This window comes from Ruditapes philippinarum, unplaced genomic scaffold (assembly GCF_026571515.1).
Source record: "Ruditapes philippinarum isolate M1 unplaced genomic scaffold, ASM2657151v2 ctg1256_1_1_1_1, whole genome shotgun sequence".
Taxonomy (NCBI): domain Eukaryota; kingdom Metazoa; phylum Mollusca; class Bivalvia; order Venerida; family Veneridae; genus Ruditapes; species Ruditapes philippinarum.
Window position 1 is genome coordinate 99,150 of NW_026857905.1, and position 21,538 is coordinate 120,687.

Sequence of the window (21,538 nt, forward strand, 5' to 3'; positions counted from 1 at the left end):
TTTGTATTTTGCTTTTTGTAAAAGGATAGGGAAAAGAAAACTGATTTATTATAAAGCTAGTGTCATTTTGAGACAAGATAAAAAGATTGATTGATATAAAGATGGATTAGACAAAGCTTTAGATTATCATAGTTTGTAAAGATCATATAAACAGAGAAGAATATAAGAGTTTCAGTGTTTGACCATGATTATGATAAAACCTGTTATTCTGGCCATTTATGTTAAGCTGTTATAGGCTCTTTACTGCTGGTCACTAGGTAGAAGAGTCAACTTTTGTATAGTTATTATATTGAAATCCCTAAAAAATTGAATAAACTGTTCCAAATTTTAAGGTGGGCAAACCATTACAAAAATTCCAGCAGGTTGTCTTGTAAGTGCCACCTTTAATTTTTTTTTTTCATTTATTGCATTTTTGAATGTTTTGTAATATTAAGGGTACAGAGTCAGTGTCTGAGGTAAGAGTCAGTACAACAAGGGGTCTTATACAAAACTGAAGCTTATAGATGAATTGTTGAAACAATAGAAAGAGAAAAAAATTAAGTTTTGAAAAACAATCCAACTACAGAGTTGTTTTAAACTCTTTTAAAATTGACATTGTTCTGTATGTATGGGAATTCATTTATAGTGTCAAATGTTAATGATTGTAAATCATTCATGAATTTCTTTGATACTCAACCATATGATATTCAGACATTAAGGAGTGTCAAACCAGTCATTCTTTGATTCTTTAAAGATTTTTAAAATTTCTACTTTATTTCTAGTTTCATAATCAAATGTTAAATGAAGTTCAAGCAGTTTTGTATAGAAACCCTTGATATTTTATTTTAGCGTGCTAATTAGTTGATACGAACTTCAATTTTTAGATGTGTTTTATTGTTTTTTTTTTATTTGCTTATTTGATTGATTGATTGATTGATTGATTATTTAACATATTGATTTTTAATTAGAATATTTTAGTGCCAGGAATTTTTCTAAAAGATTTTGATTGATTGATTAATTATTTTACTTAATGATTTTAATAAGAATATGTTTATAATTATATATATAGTGCCAGGACTTTTTCTTGAAGAGCTATATGATTTTTGTTTAAATTTGTAGCAGCTATTTTATAGTATGAAGTATTTTATCATTTTTAGTGGTATACGCATATAGTTATATACATGTAGTTCTCCGCGTTACATCGTATAGACGGAGAACTGTTGTCTCAACAGGTGCGATATCAAAACTGGTATAACCAGTTTGGTCACGTGATAAGAGTTATTGACCGTGCGTACGTACGATTAGTGGTCAGTTCTACAGAGACTCTCGCTTGGTACACGTCGTTAACTACATAGGGGAGTTTTTATCATGGATCGAGATACTCACGACATTATCAAGGACGTTGTAAAGGACACCGTGGAGGAAAGCAGACAGTCTTTACTTCAAGAAATTGGGACGATGTTCGAAAAGATAAGTGAACAAAATAATTCTTCTCAATTTGCTAGAATAAGCAATTTAGTGGCATCATCTCAGCCAAAATTTAAAAGGAAAAGCAACGAAGAACAGTTTTGTCATAATAGTAAAGTTATGTTGAAGCTTAATGAAGCCGAGTCTAAGTTAGATAGCAGTAAAATTGAGGAGGCCAAAAGCAGTATTACAACAGGTTTGTGTTTAAAAAAAAAAACAAAAACTTAATGAATTCTACTCTATTCCATTTATAAGAAGCATTTTCAATTTGCAAAAGCTTTGTTTTTATTCAGCAGTTTTAAATTCGGGATACAATTAATAAATTCGCTATTTTCTAATAGTTTTTACGTGTTTAATGTGTAGACCACGTGGTCTCGATACACGTGTCTTTTGTTATACTAGAGGTGAATTGTTCTGTATGAAGATTGTTGGGATATGTTTATTTCTAAAGGAATAATAATGCTAATAATAAGAATGATAATAAATATAATAATTATATGTCTATTATATTTTTAAAAAAAATCTTTGTTTCTTCTGTTTTCAAATTTATTTAGATTAATTTCTTTTTGGACATAAGTACATAAGGACGTAAAAAAAAGATAAAGATTTTATAAGCTGATGTGATCAATATAGATGTTTTTTGCATGGTTAGCAATGACTAATGTGGACTCGCCTTTTCTTTAACATGTATAAATAGGGGATTCATGTTTTATAGTATTACTGATATAGTTGCATTATAAACTTGCATACGCATGTCACAGATTTAAAACCCGTTGCGTTGGTAATGCGCAGGCCGATATGAAAAAGTTAGAGTAGTATCATTTATAAATAAATTTAGTGATACTATAAATGGCGGTAGCACGGGTTTTGCATGTTTACTGATTGAGATATTTTTAAAGTATAGCAAACACAGGAAAACTACGAATAACGGTGATATATTAGTATTTGTTAGATAAGGCTGCTTTTATTTTAAAAGTTTGTAAAAAAATTATGTATTATATCAATGTGATTTTCAGTTACAAGGATTATATCACAGGAGTTGATTATATTGACTCATAAAGATTATATTATTTATAGAAATTATGTTAAACATTTTTAGTAATAGGCATATTTTTCTTTCAGCCTTGGATATTTTGTCACACCGACAAAAGATGATACAGTTGGCGGATGCTAGTGAATTGGGGTGGAGAGTAGTTCATGAGTATGAACAAAATCCTCTAGCAGACGACAGCGATGATGAAAAGAAAATGTATAAAGCTGAAGTCAGGGCTGACAGGAAGTTCAAAGCTGAGAAAAATAAGAAGTCTAAAAAGTTTAGAACCAAGCCTTACACCAGGAGTGTACCTGCACGAGCTACAAGTCAATCCACTTCGCAGCAATTTGGTGTACAGAAACCAGGCTTATGTTTTTACTGTGGAAAGCCGGGTCACTGGAGAAAAGAATGTCCAGCAAATACTACAAATTTGAATAATAAGATGAGTACATTTTGTTTATTTAATAAACATTGCGATATGCTAGACAGTGATTCATTGAATCACAATTACAGGGAACAAATAAATAATGAGGCAATTAGTTGCGATTCGAACCAAAATGATTCAGAAAATGAAATCGTTGTATTTCCTAAAAAATGTTTAAGTCTTAATGTTTCTTCTGTGAATCACGGATATTGTTCTCAGCTGAACAGTGAATGCTCAGTATCAGTAGCAGAGCATTTTGAGTCTAAAAAAGAAAAACTTAAATGTGTAATATCGCCAGTAGGAAGATTGAAGGCTCATGCTAGCAAATGGCGATCTATCAATGGCGATTCTTTCATTGTAGACGTTATAGAAAATGGTTACAAATTGCCATTTAGAAATATTCCTAGTAAAGTAATGCTTAAAAATAATAAGTCCGCTAGAGACAATCCGTCTTTTGTTACGACGGAAATAGAGTGTTTACTAGAAAAACATGTTATTTCGGTAGTAGATCACGTGCCGGAAGTTGTAAATCCGTTGACTGTGGCTTATAATAAGGCCGGAAAAGCAAGGTTGGTTTTAGATTGTAGGCATGTAAATCAGTTTTTGCATCTATTCAAAATCAAGTTTGAAGATGTTCGTGTCGCTCAGTCTCTATTTAGTGCTGGGGTTTTTGCTTTTACTTTTGATTTGAAAGGAGCTTATCATCACATCGATATTTTTCAAGCTCATAGGAAATATTTAGGTTTTTCATGGATCTATAATGGTCAACAGACTTATTTTGTGTTTAATTCACTTCCATTTGGAATAGCTAGCGCAGGGCATATTTTTTCTAAAACTGTCCGAGTATTGGTCATGTACTTAAGGTCATTAGGTCATAAGGTGATAATGTATCTTGACGATGGCATCGGTGGTCATATTAATTTCCGAGAAGCATTAGAAAGTAGTGCATTTGTAAAAAGTACATTGATTGAATTTGGTTTTTTGTTGGCGGAAGAAAAGTGTCATTGGTTTCCCTGTCAAAAAGTAACATGGTTAGGTTTTATATTAGATTTTTTTCAGAATAAGATATTTGTTACAGAAGAACGAATTTCTGTCATAGAAAAATCAATCGAGTCTGTACTATATCAGATAAGTTGTGACAAGTGTAGTGTTCTACCAGTCCGTGTGTTAGCGTCTTTGGTTGGACGTCTGATTTCTCTTCAATTTGTCTTTGGTAACATAGTGAGATTGAGAACGAGAGAGATGTATAAATGTATCATCTCTAGGGCTAGTTGGGACTCGCCAGTTTTAGTGAGCGAATCAGCCATACATGAAATTATGTACTGGAAAGAAAATGTAAGAAAATTGAATGGATCAGGTAAATACATGTCTGAAATGAAAGTGTACGATATACACGTATTTTGCGATGCCAGTGGATCTGGTTATGGTGGTTACCTATATTTTCCGAGCAATGAAGCTCAATTACATTCTAATATTCAAATGAGTGGAACATTGTTATCCCCGGAAGTGGATTGCATGTCGAATGTTATGTTGAAATCACCGATTTCTTCAGCTGTTTCCCCGGAAGTGGAAAAATGTATGCTAGATAATACAAAGAAAAGTATAGATATAGATACGAAAGTCACCGGAAGTTGGCTTTTTGAAGAACAGATTAAAAGTTCTTCTTGGCGTGAGGTTGAGGCAGTGAATAGGGTTGTTAGAAGTCAAGCACAATTTCTCAAAAACAAAAATGTGAAAGTTTTTTCTGATAATCAAAATGTAAAATCGATTCTTTTGAACGGCAGTGTTAACGCATAGCTTCAAAAAATTGCTTTAGGTTTCAATGATTTTTGTGAAGAAAATAATATCCATATTAGCCCGGAATGGATACCCAGAGAAAATAATCAGATATCAGATTATTTGAGTAGATGTCTTGATTCTGATGATTGGTCAATATCAGATCGTTGGTTCAGATATTTTGATTGTATTTGGGGAATACACACAATAGATAGGTTTTCTACTCATTATAACACTCATTGTGAAAGGTTTAACTCTAAGTGGTGGGTACCAGGAACGGAAGCTATAAATGCTTTGGATCAGTCCTGGAAAAATGATAATAATTGGTTAGTTCCGCCGCCTCGGCTAATAGTAGAGTGTATAAACAAAATTGTAAACGAAAATGCAAGTTGCACATTAATTATACCAAAGTGGAAATCTTCAGCTTTTTGGCCTTGCTTGTTTGATACAAAATGTAATTTTAAAACTTACATAAGAGATGTAGAGGTTTTACCAAAAAATGGAATAATACGTACTGGTAAAGGTAATAATGGCGTGTTTGCACACACACCATTGCCGTTTTGTATGCTGGCACTCAAGATCAGGTTTTAGTTTGGAGTGCCAATATAGATATATTTTAATGAGACATGTACTGTATTCTATTTTACAATATTTTATGAAGTTTATAATATTTGCCTTTTCGATTATAGGTGTTGACTTAAAACCTTCAATCAGGAGCATGATGAACAACGCAGGAGTGGACATTCAAAAACATCAAACTGTTATTGATCACATGGCAGGTTATATTGTACAATCCCGGGCAGTTTCTACTAGACAGAAATATATGAACTATTTCAAACATTTCGAAAAATATTGTGTCAAAAATGGTTTTGTTTCCAAGCCAGCTTCATCTATAGTTGTAGCAATGTATTTAACAAACATGTTAGATCACGGAAAGTCGTACGGTGTTATTTCTTCTACCGTATATTCTATTAAATGGATGCATTCTTTGCATGATTATGTGGATCCTACTACGAATTCAATGGTTAAACATTTATTGGAAACAAGTAAACGAGAATGCTATGAACCTGTTAAAAAGAAAGAAACAATAGATTCGGAAATGTTACAAACATTACTAGTATCTGATAATTTTTCAGATTCCAGCGACGTGGTAACCTAAAGAGATCTGTCAAGTATTCTTTTAGGTTTCGCTGGGTTTTTACGTTTCAACGAACAGAATTCTTTAATTTGTTCAGATATAACATTCAATGATGATCACTTAGTGATAAACATTCGTAAGAGCAAAACTGATGTGTATAGGCAAGGAAAAAATCTGTTCCGATTTGTAAGGGTACTACTAATGCATGTCCTTTTAATATGCTTAAAAAATATATGAGGGCAGCTTGTCTTGACGTAACCTGTAATGAATTTTTGTTTAGGCCATGTTTTAGATCAAAGGGGGTATCGGCGCTTATAAAAAGTAATAAAAAGTTGTCTTACACACGAGTTAGGGAATGCATTTTGTCTAAATTAAAGTTAGTAGCACCAAATTTAAATTTAGGTACACATTCTTTGAGAGCTAGTGGAGTTACAGTGGCCGCTAACTCAGGTGTGTCTGATAGATGTTTAAAGAGACATGGCCGTTGGAAAACTGATATAGCTAAGGACGGTTATATTGTTGATTCATTAGACAGTCGATTGTCAATTACAAAAAAGTTAAAGTTATAAGTATTTTATAGATACTATTTTATAAACATATGAATAATTAATTGAATTTTAATGTTTTTCGTCTCAAGCTTTGTAATTTCTATACGTGTCTCGCCTTGCAGTTGTTGTTGTTGTTGTTTTGGATAGTGCCTGTTGAGACATGTAGTTCTCCGCGTTACATCGTATAGACGGAGAACTGTTGTCTCAACAGGTGCGATATCAAAACTGGTATAACCAGTTTGGTCACGTGATAAGAGTTATTGACCGTGCGTACGTACGATTAGTGGTCAGTTCTACAGAGACTCTCGCTTGGTACACGTCGTTAACTACATTAAAATTCAATAACATTTGTGCAAAATGATGTTTATATATGCTTTTATTTGTTTAATTAAGAGGCATGTCTGAACTGTTTCCGTTGTTCAGTATTTCTAGGAATAGTCGGGGCATTTCAATGTTAACGCATTGACTAGGCTACGGAAACACGTTTCCTCCTGTTTTTAAAAAATAATGAAAAGAAAAGATAGGGGGTTTTTCGTGGGCGGCCCGTATTCTGATGAAGAAATATACGTTTGAATTTTCGATTTCCGTCATGATTGAAAACATTCTGGCTTTGCTTTAGAGGTTTTATCAGATTATTAACATGACGCAAATCGCATTTTCGATTGTAGCATGCTTATATTTATCTAATAGAATACACATGATTAATGAGTGATTCTTGAGTTATAGGATTATATTGTAATAGAAAAGTATTATTGTAATTACGAATGTTTACTCCTCAGTTGTGTACCAATAAATACGTGTCTCGCCTTGCAGTTGTTGTTGTTGTTGTTTTGGATAGTGCCTGTTGAGACTAGGATCTTACATTTCATAAAGTCTTATATGAAATGATGAATCATATATGAGCCGGGTCATGACAAAACCAACATAATGGGTTTGCGACCAGCATGGATCCAGACCAGCCTGCGCAGTCTGATCAGGATCCATGCTGTTCGCTTCTAGATCATGTAACAAATAAAGAAACTGCTAGCGAACAGCATGGATCCTGATCAGACTGCGCGGATGCGCAGGCTGGTCTGGATCCATGCTTGTCGCAAATGCATTACGTTGGTTTTGTCATGAAACATATATATAAAAGCCAGTCTAGTGTTATTATAAAGGCATAAAGCATCTTAAAATACGAAATCATCATTTGATAGGTTATGTGTATTAGTATATTAAACTTGAGAACATGTTGCATATAGAGGATATTGAATGAGTGTAGGTTTTATACTGAATTCATTGAATGAGTTGAATAAAATCATAATTCATAATACTGTATTATTCAAGGAGTTCAATATATTTAGTATTGAATCTGCACAAATATAATGTTCTATTTATCACTTATTAAAAACAAGAACATTTTAAAGTTAAAAAGAGTCATTTTTCATTGACAAGCCTATAGAGTAATGCTAACATTAACGCACTTAAACGATATGTTGATGTCACATTAAAGTGTTATTATACTAGTGTTATAACGTTTTTTATCAAATGGCTTAATCCTGCGACATGGCTTATCTGATAAAAGAAGATAATTATCTTAATAAACCATCAGTTATATATTATAATACATGGAAAACAAGCTGTGTCTTGTGATAAATGTTGATAATATCTGCCGAGAAATGATGCAGGGGAGATAAATCTTACATTTGCCAGGAGTGCAGCAGTTTACTGGAGAGAAGTGACCTTTCCTTCTACTTTGGTCGAGTGCCATTGATAATTGAAAAAAATCTTGAAATCCATAAATCAAAAATAGTTCTAATGTGATTAACACGTGACTAGTAATCGAAGGATTGCTGACAGCGTGGGTTCAAACTCTGTCAGAAGCAAGCCGTTGTTTCCATGAGCAAGAAACTGTACAGTTATTGCTTAGAACTGGTTGGTTCCAGGAACAGATTTGAAACTCTTTGAATAAGCTTATAGCTTTCAACACCATCAAACTATAAATAAATAAGTATAAACTAATTATAATTTTCTTTCTGTTATTTACCAATATTTTCGCTGTACGTGATTATCTTACATGTTTACAATACATGTACACTGCATATATAACTAACTGGTCTTAAAACAGGACAAATAGACAGAAGTATTCCTAAAGAGACAATCCTAATGTTTTCCTATTATTGTGCACTCTTTGTAGGAGGTCATATACACTAATGGAAAATAAATGATAATTCCTTTCTTAGAATATTTTCCTGGTTGAACTGGGTTTTGTTTTGTTGTTATTTTTTTTTTACCTACGTATGTTGCCATAGAAGGAATTTAGCTAGTCTAGAATGGGATTAACTGGTGTAATTATATACAAGTAATGAGGAAAAATGATTGAATGATGGTCTTATAGGATTATCTGCTTTTAGCACATTAGAGATTAGGCCTAAGTCTTGTCTAGGACATCGAGGATAGGACAAAACAAAAAAATCCCATTAATGATTCTTTTTGTTGTTGCTGTTGATGATGACAGGGCCAAAACACCATTTTTGGGGAAGGGGCCTCAGCCTTTTTCTTGGGGAAAAAAAGCGTGATTTTGGCATACTTTGGGAAAAGGGGTCTCAAATTTAACTCAAACTTTTAACAAGTTCTTCAAAATAGAGAAGCAAAAAGCACTGGGAAATACTTATAAGGCAGTAAAAGACCTTAATTCAACACAATCATTTAATTTTGTTCTAAATTCTATTGGAAATTTCAAAAGACTGGGGAATTTTGCGGACCAAACTTGGGAAAAAGAGGCTAGTTTGGTTGGGGAAGCAGCCTATATTCGGCCTCTACAAAGAAGGGTTTTTTGGCCCTGATGTAATGAAATCATTGATATATTATTCGTGAATGAATGAGTCTTGTTTGCAACAACCATAATTTATTTAAGAAATAATATATCCCAAACAGTGATTTTATCGCTCAATAACATCACTGTTTGGAGTTTGGATGCGAGGAATTATATCACGAGGGCGTAGCCCGAGTGATATAATGATGCGCATCCGAACGAAAAACAGTGATGTTATCAAGCGATAAAATCACTGATTTGGATATATTATTTCGATTCTAACACGACATCATCAAATAAATGTTGCCGTACTTGATGTTAAGCAAAATTGTGCCTGATTTGTTTCCGTACTTATTTTCAGCGCCTCGGATTTTTAGTGGTTACGTCACGCTTATAATGATTACGTCACATGTCTAAATATAGAACATCAAACTGTGCATCTGTTGCATAATAACACACACTTTCTGTTCTTCTATGTTCAATAGGGAAAAATGCGGGTCGTGTTAGAATAATAGTTGGTTAACAAGGAAATTTGGTGGTTGCTTCTGTTTTATAATTTTTCCTTCACCATCTGAAGAAAAAGTTGAGTGATTTTTGCTTATCATTTGACCAATCCAGAAATATAATTTATGGGTAATAACAATTTTGTTTATAATTAATCATGGAGTTGTGCCTTGCATGCTTTCAATGAATAACAATAGAGTTATGACCCCTGAAAAATTTGATGACAGTATCATAATGGTGTAGACTTTTTATACAATTTCCAAAATGATTTATTATATTTTCAATTGAATTTTTTTTATAAACAATGAAATTGTTTTATTTTTTTATTTTAGAATTCATTTCAACAAAATTAAAGTTTAGTTATCACAATAGCTTTGTGGTAAACATAGTCCATGCGTAAGTTAATAGTGAATTCACCATGCCTTTAACCTTTTACCGCATGAGCATATTGTGAAAAATGGCCGTTTTCATTGAAAAGCCTCCTGTTACAAGTTCAAACTGCTATGAAACTATGAAAATGCTTCAATACTGATGAAATTTGGCACACCCATAGCGTCTGTAACAGCATGCTCAATCTTAAATTTCCTGTTACCATGGCAACAGGGGGACGTCTCAAAATTGCCAAAATCACTATTTTGCATTGTTTTTTCCCCTTAAACTGATTTCAAAGTGCTGCAACTTCTCAATGGATTGAGATAGAGTAAATGGCTTTTCAGCATTGGTTACACGTTACCTTAAGATTGATCTGAGGCCATTTTTAGCCTGTCACATGTCCAAAATTTTCTTGGCGATGAGGGGGACTACGGCCTGTTTCAAACCCCCTAAACAGAAGGGGGCACATCCGCCTTCTGGCAACCCCCTGATGTAACATTTGGATGGGGGTGGCACTGAAAAAGTGGTCACTTTTCTCAAAAGAAAAATAGTGCTTTTGGTGAAAAATTGTTGTTTTTGACATTTTTTCTTTTTTTAATTAACCTTAATGTTTAAGAAATGTTCACCCTTCTAGGAAAAATTTATACTACCCCATAAATTTCAAGACATTATTGCCTCTTATCAGATAAAGGAAACCCAGAGTGCACTGTTGTTTTAATCTTTGTTCAATTTTCTTTTTCTTTAAATTTTGCAAGATTTATTTCACAACAAAAAAAAAGTCAAAATAAAAAAATCTTGAAATATGTGCTGTTGATTTTTGTTTTCCTCTAACAATTTGATGAATGATAATCTGTTAATAGACATAAGATATTTTAAATATTTTTATTTTCTTCATAATCTTTAATTATACCAGTGTACTTTTGTTCCCTAGTAAAAGCAAATGTATTTGTGGCGAGTTTAAGTGTTATGTGTCTACTCTTGTTTGAAGATTGGCTAAAGATAAAGTTTCTAATTTATTAACTAATAATGCTGAATTGCTTGTATAAACAGTGAATTCAATAAATACAAGGAAATGATGTTACATTTTTATTTCGAAACAAAAGGGAAAAGCTAGCTAGTATTTTATTTTGAGTTAGGGTTTAGAGGTGTGGAGGAATTCTTTAGTTTTATAGTAGAATTTGAAGATTTGTTTATCATCTGAGTTGATTTCTCTAGGGTAAACCTTATACAGAGAAGTACCAATATAAGACTGTATTTGAGAAAACTTTGTACGTGTATTTTCATTTATCAGAAACCATAATTATGTTTGACTTAAATTGGACAGTATGAAAAATATCAATGTTTTATTCTTTATTTCAGTTGTCAATGTTGGCAGACTTTAGTGAGATACAGTGTATCAAAGTGGCCAAGGACAAAGATAACATGCATAGGGTAGAGCTTTCTGTCAAGGGAGATGAACCTGGGGTAGGTCTTATTGCAGTTACCTCCCTTTTGCAAGCTTTTGTTGATTTTTATATGCATCCACCTCAGACCTATTTTTCTGATTTATATTTTAGTGCAGAATCTGATATAAATTTCCCTTCCATGTATTAATCATAGAAAAAAACATATAAACAGAAGAGATCCCTACCTTTCCTTTTGTTTGCTTTAGATCAACTTTGAATGTGATACTTTGAGATTTGCATGATTTGTTTACAGGGGGAGTGGAGTTTTTCATTATGATTTGTAAATATTTACCATTTGATTTGATAAAGTTCTCTTTTTATTAACACATCCCACTGAAACCAAAAGTGATAAGCCTTGCCACCAGTACAGAGCTGGGCCAGCCTGCACATTGGTGCCGTGTGACCAGGCTATTACTTCAAATTTCCATTTTTGAATTCCAAAAATTGAGAAGTTCAGCTGGTCTATTGTTAATATGAAATTATGAATATATATGAATGGCATTTGATGTGTACTTTGTGGTAAAACAAAATTAACTCCTTTTGTCAAAAATTGGTTATTGCCTGTGTCAAATATTGGTAACTCCCTTAGTCAAATTAATCATTTGAGCCACGTCATGACAAAACCAACATAGTGCGTTTGCGACCAGCATGGATCCAGACCAGCCTGGGCATCCGCGCAGTCTGATCAGGATCCATGCTGTTCGCTATCAGTTTCCCTACTTGTAATAGGGTTTGTCAGCGAACAGCATGGATCCTGATCAGACTGCGCGGATGACAGGACTACCTGATATGATTTGAGAAATGCTTACTTAAGATAAATATGATTTCCTTGAAAAGTTAAGAAACTTACAATTCATATTTCTAGTAATAATGTTTTTAAGAAACCCCAGCTGATCTGTAAAAAAGATTGGTGATTCTACTAAGTTCCTTATTGTTTCTTATATAAAGCAAAGGGGGCCTCCTTAGCCGAGTGATTAAGGTGTTTGGCTTTAATTCACTTACCTCTCACTGCTGTGGGTTCAAATCCTACCAGGAACTTTGGATTTTGACATGTGAGTAAGCTACCCAGCTATTTTATGTCAGGTTGTTGGTTCTACTCAGGTGCCTGCTTCTCCCTAAAATAATGCACCAAGGGGCATTTTAGATCATCCTCTACCAGTAAAGCTGGAAAGTACCCATACAACCTTTAGATTGTCAACCTTACTTAAAATATAGAAAAAAAAACACACAAAAAACAACTATACAATGCCACTTTACATGTATAATGCCAACTGGTGGCATCTTGAACTTTTTCTGCATCAGTAAAGCTGAAAAATTACCTAAACTAATGTTGATGTGATTTAAAAATGTAAGGGACAAATGAATGAAAAACAGTGAAGGAAGCAGTATAATATTAAATTTATTTTGCAAGTGTACTGTTTTTGTAACTCATTTTGACAATTTACAGCTTACAGAAGTTTTGAAGAACCTAATTCAGAACAATAATATTGAAAAACAGAAGGTACCAGAAATAAAATAACATCATTTTTTGTCTAGATTAACTTATATATCCTTGCTTCAGTTTTAAAGTAGATTTAGTAGAATGTGCTCTTGTAAACGAAATATTGTTGCTTCTTTTTTCATTAATGTTTTATTATTTGCATGAATTTGATACTTCTCTTGGTTTTATTTTTTTGACTATAGTAGCTAGAAATGCTCTTTATCGTCTTTAAAAGCCAGTGCATGTTTCTGTATATTCAAGCTCATAACAAGGTTTCTTTTCAAAAGATATTGAGGAAGATTGTCCTGTTAAAAATGCTATAATTTCTTTGACTTATTGAAACATTGATCATTTTCCATTAAATTCAGTTATTTGTCCAATATTAAAATTGTCTTCTGGGTTGTTTATAAAGGTGTTAATACTGTACTGGACATTGTTATAGTTAGTCCAATAATATTAAATTGTCAGTTGGGATGATTTTTAAGGCTATAATCTTGCAAATTATATTGCCCTAGTAAAGTCAATATGAAAGTATTACCCGAGATAAAATCCTGCAAATTGCTGGAGATTTCATTTTGAAGTGCATAAATGGAAGATTTTCAAGGCTATGGTTGTACACATTTTGATGCCATAATTGATGTTATCTGGAACTTGGAAAATGTGGGTTTTTCCCATCTAATCAAGGAATATGAAACAAACTTTTACCGTTTAAGGATCACTGCTCTATTCTTTACAATAAAGTGATCAATGCTTTACAATAAAGTGATCATTGCTTTACAATAGAGTGGTCAATGCTTCACAATAGAGTGATCAATGTTTCACAATAGAGTGATCAATGCTTCATAAAAGAGTGATTAATGCTTCACAATAGAGTTGTGTGGTCAATGCTTCACAATATAGTGATCATAACAGCACAATATGCTGATCAATGCTTCACTAAAGAGTAATTAATGTTTCATAATAGAGTGACCATTGCTTCACAATAGAGTGATCAATGCTTCACAATAGAGTGATCAATGCTTCACAATAGAGTGATCAAAACAGCACAATATACTGATCAATGCTTCACAAAAGAGTGATCAATGCTTCACAATAGAGTGATCAATACTTCACAATACAGTGACTAATGCTTCACAATAAAGTGGTCAAAGTGTTTCGGAAATAATTGATATTTTAACCAAGTTGTAACTGTAAAAGTTTGTAGTTCGAGATTAGATTGGAAAAACTCACATTCACAGATTTCCAGAGTATCTCTAATTTGATAGTGTTAAATCGTGATTATGGGTATATATTCTGCTGTATAGCCATAATTGGTTTAATGCTTGGCTGCTAGCTTTAAATAGTGTAATCCTGCACTGGTTTTTATAGTCCTATATATCAACTGATATGTTCTTCAAAACTTTATTGTGTATTCTATATATAATTAGTTAGTCATATCTTTCCTGTTTTCCCTATATAGTATTCTACAGAAGACAATAATTGGGTATAGTATTATTAGGAAGTATATAAAAAGGATGTTGGGGCCAGTTCATGTTTTAATAATATCAATTACATGTATTTTGAAAAAAGAAAAATACAATGTACAAAACAAATATGTGTTAAAGTCTCATCATACCTGTTTTAAGATGCTCTTTTCTTATATAAGATATAGCAAGTAACCTTTTTTAGCTCACCTGTCACAAAGTGACAGGGTGAGCTTTTGTGATCGCTTTTCGTCCGGCGTCCGTCCGTCGTCTGTCCGTCCGTCGTCCGTCCGTAGACTTTTACTTTAAATGACATCTCCTCATAAACCACTAAGCCAATTTCATCCAAACTTCACAGGAATGTTCCTTTGGTGGTCACCTTTAAAAATTGTTCAAAGAATTTAATTCCATGCAGAACTCTGGTTGCCATGGCAACCGGAAGAAAAAACTTTAAATATCTTCTTTTAAAAAACCATAAGAGCTAGAGCTTAGATATTTGGCATGAAACATATTCTAGTGAGTGTCTACCAAGTTTGTTCAAATAAAAGCCCTGGGGTCAAAATTGGCCCCGCCCCGGGGGTCATTGATTTTCCCTATATGCATATAGTAAAAACTTAAAAATTCTTCTTTTAAAGAACCCAAAGAGCTAGAGCTAAGATATTTAGCATGAAACATGTTCTAATGGGTGTCTACCAAGTTTGTTCAAATAAAAGCCCTGGGGTCAAAATTGGCCCCGCCCCGGGGGGTCATTGATTTTCCTTATATGCATATAGTAAAAACTTAAAAAATCTTCTTTTAAAGAACTCAAAGAGCTATGGCTAAGATATTTAGCATCAAACATGTTCTAATAGGTGTCTACCAAGTTTGTTCAAATAAAAGCCCTGGGGTCAAAATTAGCCCCGCCCCAGGGGGTCATTGATTTTCCCTATATGCATATAGTAAAAAAAAAAAAATCTTCTTTTAAAGAACCAAAAGAGTTAGAGCTAAGATATTTAGCATGAAACATGTTCTAATAGGTGTCTACCAAGTTTGTTCAAATAAAAGCCCTGGGGTCAAAATTGGCCCCGCCCCGGGGGATCATTGATTTTCCCTATATGCATATGGTAAAAACTTTAAAAATCTTCTTTTAAAGAACTCAAAGAGCTATGGCTAAGATATTTAGCATCAAACATGTTCTAATAGGTGTCTACCAAGTTTGTTCAAATAAAAGCCCTGGGGTCAAAATTGGCACCGCTCCGGGGGTCATTGATTTTCCTTATATGTGTATAGCAAAAACTTAAAAAATCTTCTTTGAAAAAACCCAAATAGCTAGAGTTAAGATATTAAGCATGAAACATCTTTTAGTGAGTGTCTACAAAGTTTGTCCAAATAAAAGCCCTGGGATCAAAATTGGCCCCGCCCCGGGGGTCATTGATTTTCTTTATATGTCTATAGCAAAAACTTAAAATCTTCTTTGAAAAAACCCAAATAGCTAGAGTTTAGATATTAAGCATGAAACATCTTCTAGTAAGTGTCTACAAAGTTTGTTCAAATAAAAGCCCTGGGGTCAGAACTGGCCCAGCACCAGGGGTGTCATTGTTTTTAACTATATGTGTATAGTAAAAACTTTAAAAAAATCTTCTTTTAAAAAGCCCAATGAGCTAGAGCTTAGATGTTTAGCATGAAACATCTTCTTATGGGTGTCTACCAAGTTTGTGCAAATAAAAGCCCTTGGGATAAATTGGCCCTGCAACGTTGGGGGGGGGGTGGGGGTTGGGGGGGCCTATATACAGGTGAGCGACCTCAGGGCCATCATGGCCCTCTTGTTTAATGATGGTCTGAAAATAACCATTTTGTTTCTAAATGTTGTTAGAATTTATAACTTCATAGTCAGATGTGGAATCAATATATGGAAAATTATGTTTCCATACTGAAAAAGTTTTTGCAGGGTAAATTATCTGTACAAATATTGGCCCACTGTTTTAGAACGAAAAAAAAAATGGCCCAATAACTTTCGAGTGCATGTTGAAATTTAGAATTTGTTGTGCTGTCTAAAGAGAATTGAAATAACCCAAAGAAAAAATAGAAGAAACAAGAAAAAGAAAAGTGATGAGATTTTAACTTCTGACATAATATTATGGTGAAGGTCATTTATAAAACTGGTTCTGTGCTGGTAAATTGCCCTTTAATAATTTCATATGGTTTAAAGTGTTATAATATAATATATTTTGAAGAAATTTAAAATGGTTATAGTATGTAGCTTTTGCTCACCTCACAAGTGAGCACAAGACAAATAAATTAGTGTATTTAACCTCACACTTCTTACAATTTTAATCATATAATATTGTTACTATGTTTACTAATGATTAATGTTAAAACCTTTGTTCAACATGATTTAACAGAGATATAGGAAATAATTTATGTTTTACAGGACTTGGTGAGTAATGTGATAGAAATGTATGAATAGTCCAAGGTTATTTGAAATTATAACCAATTTTGATGGTTTACTAAAAGAAATAAAAAAGCAAATGTTGTATGGGTAGGGTAAATGAAATCTGTTTTTTTTTGTTATTGATATTATGATGGGAGAATTATTTGCTTCTGTGCATTAAAGAACTAAAATTGATCTATATATTAATGACCATTTTTCAAAAGATTTTAATACATATAGTTTAAAAACGATAACAGTTTACATTTTTTTTTATGTTAAGAAATAGAAAATCTTAGATTTTATATCATTTCTGTAATGCAACAAGATAAACTCAACTTTTACTTGAATTGATATTTTATTCTGAAAATTTACCTAAACTTAAATTGAATCTAAGATAATAAAAGTTTTTCTTTTCTATCAGTAGACAGTACTGTACCATAGCTTTTAACCCTGCACCTGCTAGATTTGTGAAATTGATTTGCTCAGATTTAAAATTGAATAGTCCATTTGAATATTAAGGGAATGTCAATATCATAATACAAAAATTGAGTTACAAACAGAACAGAGCCTTGTCAGTCTGCACACTGGCCAATGTCTCTACAACAAAGATTCATTACCAGCAGGTTAAGGGTTGAAATCTTAAAAACTGCTAAATGGTGATCTATTCATTTATGTTTCAGTTTCTTCTTACATTTCAAGTTGTTTCAAGTTGAACTTTTGGTTAAATAAATAGAAAATGTTTGTCATAAAGATATCTATGGAATAAAAAATATTTTTTTTATTTATTTATTTGATTACAGACATTAAATCTTGGTCTATTGAAAGAGGATGCCATGAATTTTGTGAGTATGGTGAACGGATACTACAAGATATTTGTAGATCCCAATGGTAGCCTGGTGCAGAAAAATGCCGGAGGGCAAAGCAATGATCCGGACAGTATGTATTTTCATTTTGTCATATACAGAGAATATTTTAAGACTAAAAAAGCGTGAACAAAGCGTATATACAATTGCTTGTTTCAAAGAGATCAAATTATTAGAGAAGCATGTTACAGAATGGGATATGAATTACAGTACAGATAACGAGGAATATGCAAAATCCTCGGAGGATCGAGGAAAACACTCGCAACTCCGCGAGAGTATTTGTCCATAAAAACGAGTGACTCCGCGTGAGAAACGTGTGATGAGAGTGACTCCGAGACGAAAATAAAAGCGCGTGACTCCGAGAGAAAATTAACGCGTAACTCCGTGTCGGTGTCTAGCTGGTGTAAATAAATGCAAGTGCAATTTAATTTTTTTTCGAAAATAATAAAGATGATTTTTACCGTTGTTGTTTTCAATTTACCCTGAAACAGTTGAAAGGTACATTTGATTAGAAAAAATCACTACCGCAAGCGTCATCAGTTCTCAAGTTTAATTTTATCCCGATTAATTAGGTCAGTAGCAATAACTACAGGAACCCGAAATTCTATCAAAAACAAAAAACGATTAAAATAATCCATATAATAACGGCCCAGCTTTTTTTTATACTTCTTTAAGAATTGAATTTATTATATAAACTTCATTAATTAATCTTAAATGTCTGTCTTGTCCAATTAAATCACTGCGACAGTTCCTCGAGAAAAAAAGCTATACAACTTCCTTTTGACGAAAATAATCTATGTAGTTATAATTTATGAAATTTCTATATTTTTTGTATGTTTATTTATACATCATCGTATTTTTGTTTAGATGTAAATGTTTCTAAATGCATTGCATCAAATACCGATAACGTGCCGTTCTAATTTATTTCAGGTGCCACATATTGTATTGTGTTTTTTTTTTCAATGTGGAAAATGAGTTTCGATCTTCTTAATATTTTAATCATTGATAACATGTGCACATAAAAAAATTGACTTTCCCAACTTTTATATTGGTTTGTATAGTTTCAAAAATTGTCATGATGCATGTACGTTCCTTCATACATCCATTGTTTACATGTATTTTAGTTACGTGTCAACTTGTCACGTCCGCCGTTTTTAACATTGATTTTAATTAGAAGACACTTGATTTATATATAATTTTTGAAAATTAACATTAACCTAATCGTTTCTAAATAAAGCTGCATGTTAGTAATATATTGTTGTTAACCTAATCGTTTCTAAATAAAGCTGCATGTTAGTAATATATTGTTGTAATTTTATTCCAAGAATAGCTCCGAAAAATCTGTCGATCTCATTCTGTTATCAAAGTCATATGTAGATGTATGTTGATATTGGAATCAAAAGTAAATTGTCTTGTGATGATCATTAATAAATTAAGATTTTTGTTGTTGTTTTTTTATTTCAGGCATTATGGAGGAATTCAAGTTATAGAGGAGTTAACAAGTTGACAGAGGCCGTTCAACTTACCTAGTGCACTGCTCCCGTAATTCATTCACCTGTAATCAGCTTTACAAAGATTGACAAAAAATAAAAACAGCAAAGAATAAAATGATCATTTTATTTGCTTGTTTTCTTTTTCTTTTTGCTTTATTTGTTTATGGTGTGTACATCATCTATATCATGTCATTTTATAAAAATTAAAAAAAAACAGTTTTGACAAAGATTATTCTACTTCCGATTTCACGTACATGTACTGTTCATAGACGATAAAACAATATTTTTATTATAGCATATGAACATATTTGACCGTCACAGAAAGCGGGCATGCATTGTACATGTACGTATGTGGATTTAAAAAGACCGGGATGCCTTTAAAAATCACTGCCAATCTCAATTTTCTTGTTGCTGTTTTATAATTCATGGTTTTATGTTTGAGACGACGCAGTGCCTGTTGTTTTCCCCCTGCAAACATCGGTAGAATTTCATAAATGAATTCCTTAATGATGTCCTTTCTTGTGCTGCCAACATCGGTAGAATTGCTTAGCAGATCGAACTTCTTAACTCTGTTAGAACTATATTGTTCTGAAAGCAATAGTAAAATAAATTAATACATTAATATTAAAAGCAGGACTGTACATGCCGACATAGGGTGTCGCTGTTTTGGCTAGTGCATTGTATGGAATGATGTATTACATCTCGTATTTCACGGATTTTTTATCAACCAACAATTAAAAGGAGACGTACATGTACTTCACATGGAAATCAGTTTGGTATCATTTATGTAACTGGTACCAATTTATCTAAAAGCCTGACTTAAAAGTATAAAATTACCTTCTTCAGAAGTTTACTTTCCAAGGCAGATGCATTTCACTGAAGAATAATTTGTAAACTGTCTTAAAGAAAATGTTGTTTTTTTATTCAGTTCTGGTACAAAGTATAATTTCCCTTACGATAGTATGTCAATGGAATGAATCGACCTAAGCACGTGGTTGTACAATGTACTTGTCGTATTATATATTGAAAAATGTGTCTTGATTGTTGAAAATTTTCATTATTTTAACTTCTTTATAATTCATTTATTATTATGTAAGTTAGTGTAACAATTTTACAGTAAATGGACCCCATTGGAAATAAGCTTTTAGCTTAATGGGCAATCCTAGGGAACATACTCATTAATTAATCTTATAATTATATTTGTTGCATTTATGTGTGTGTTTTTATATATACATTTGTATGCAAATTGATATATGTGTGTATATGTCTATTCCCTGAATAAATCGATACGATCTATATTTTCTTATTTTAGAATACTAAATTAAATAGGTTTTTGACACTGCGCGTTACGGGAATTGCGGGAAATCATCGGTTATTCTTTCCTTTAATTAATTAATGAATCAAGTGTGTCTACTTTCGTTTTCACTTGTGATACTTTACATCAACGAAGAATTTTCGACAACATTGTTATTTTGAATAAATAATACATGCGTTGAAGGATTTTATTTTAGAGGTAGGGCATTATATTAATAAATAAATAAATAAATAAAGCATACGTGTACCAAATCAGTCTTATTTTCTCGGAGTCACTCTTTTTGACTCCGAGATTCACGGAGTCCCGCGGACAAAATTGTCACTCGTTTTTGTCTCGGAGTCACTCTTTTTCACCCGAGAAATTTATAATCCACTCGGAGTCACGCTTTTTGAGATTACTCGATACTCGCAGGAATTTGCACATTCCTCGATATCTGTACTGTACATGATGACCAATTTTGGGATTCATTTGATTGTTGTAATGCCAAACTGAAATGGTAGCAGAAATTATGGAGTGATTTGTGCCTGAAATAATGAACAGAAGAGCAACTGAGGTCTAAAAATCCTCCGCCAGTAAAGCTGGAAAGTTGCCATATGACCTATACTGTGTTGTTGCTATGTAAAACAATGAAAAAAAAAAAAAACTAAACAAATTAGAGAAAGTATACAGTTCTATTTAGCCCATCTATTCTTATTGTCCCTTTTCCTTATGTAGTCAAGCAGGAAATTGTTGGTTGGATCACGGTTTGCCCATATTGCTTATTGTTTACATCTTGACATCTTTTTTCCCCCAGTTCCAGCATATGAGTGTAAGCACACAGTGTTTGCTGCTCCATGGAGTTACCCTGATGACATTGTTTCCATGACAATAGATGAGGAAGATAATCAGGGGGAAGAGGGAGAGAATGAACGTGTTGTGGATTTATCCAGGGGTCCACCTGGTTATGAGGGCAACAAAGAGTTTATCAGTAAACTGAAGCAGGATCTCGGCATCAAGGTATGCAGTCATTTTGATATGATGGACACGTTGTAAGA

At 32.8% G+C, this 21,538-nt stretch overlaps 2 protein-coding genes across 16 annotated transcripts in view; both read left to right on the plus strand.

Annotated features, from left to right (window-relative positions):
• The window catches only part of LOC132751471 (serine-rich adhesin for platelets-like), a 92,982-nt gene that overhangs the window by 53,548 nt on the left and 17,896 nt on the right, over nucleotides 1–21,538 (plus strand). For 12 of the 15 annotated variants that reach the window (XM_060741626.1, XM_060741635.1, XM_060741628.1 and 9 more), the window contains 4 exons: nucleotides 11,395–11,499; nucleotides 12,928–12,981; nucleotides 17,634–17,769; nucleotides 21,298–21,500. In XM_060741626.1, coding sequence (XP_060597609.1) covers nucleotides 11,395–11,499; nucleotides 12,928–12,981; nucleotides 17,634–17,769; nucleotides 21,298–21,500 — 498 coding nt within the window. Of the gene's footprint in view, nucleotides 1–11,394; nucleotides 11,500–12,927; nucleotides 12,982–14,419; nucleotides 14,444–17,633; nucleotides 17,770–21,297; nucleotides 21,501–21,538 lie in introns of all 15 variants that reach the window. The other 3 variants (XM_060741633.1, XM_060741640.1, XM_060741629.1) reach the window with 2 other exon arrangements.
• On the plus strand, nucleotides 1,162–7,174 carry LOC132751470 (uncharacterized). Its single transcript, XM_060741625.1, has 2 exons — nucleotides 1,162–1,642; nucleotides 2,569–7,174. Exons 1-2 carry the CDS (start codon nucleotides 1,348–1,350, stop codon nucleotides 4,698–4,700), a joined length of 2,427 nt encoding a protein of 808 aa, XP_060597608.1. The 5' UTR covers nucleotides 1,162–1,347; the 3' UTR covers nucleotides 4,701–7,174.

Coding starts and splice junctions, on each gene's coding strand:
- LOC132751470 (XM_060741625.1), top strand. CDS start 1,348: ATGGATCGAGATACTCACGACATTATCAAGGACGTTGTAAAGGACACC. Junction 1,643..2,568: donor CAAAAGCAGTATTACAACAG/GTTTGTGTTTAA, acceptor TTTTTCTTTCAG/CCTTGGATATTTTGTCACAC.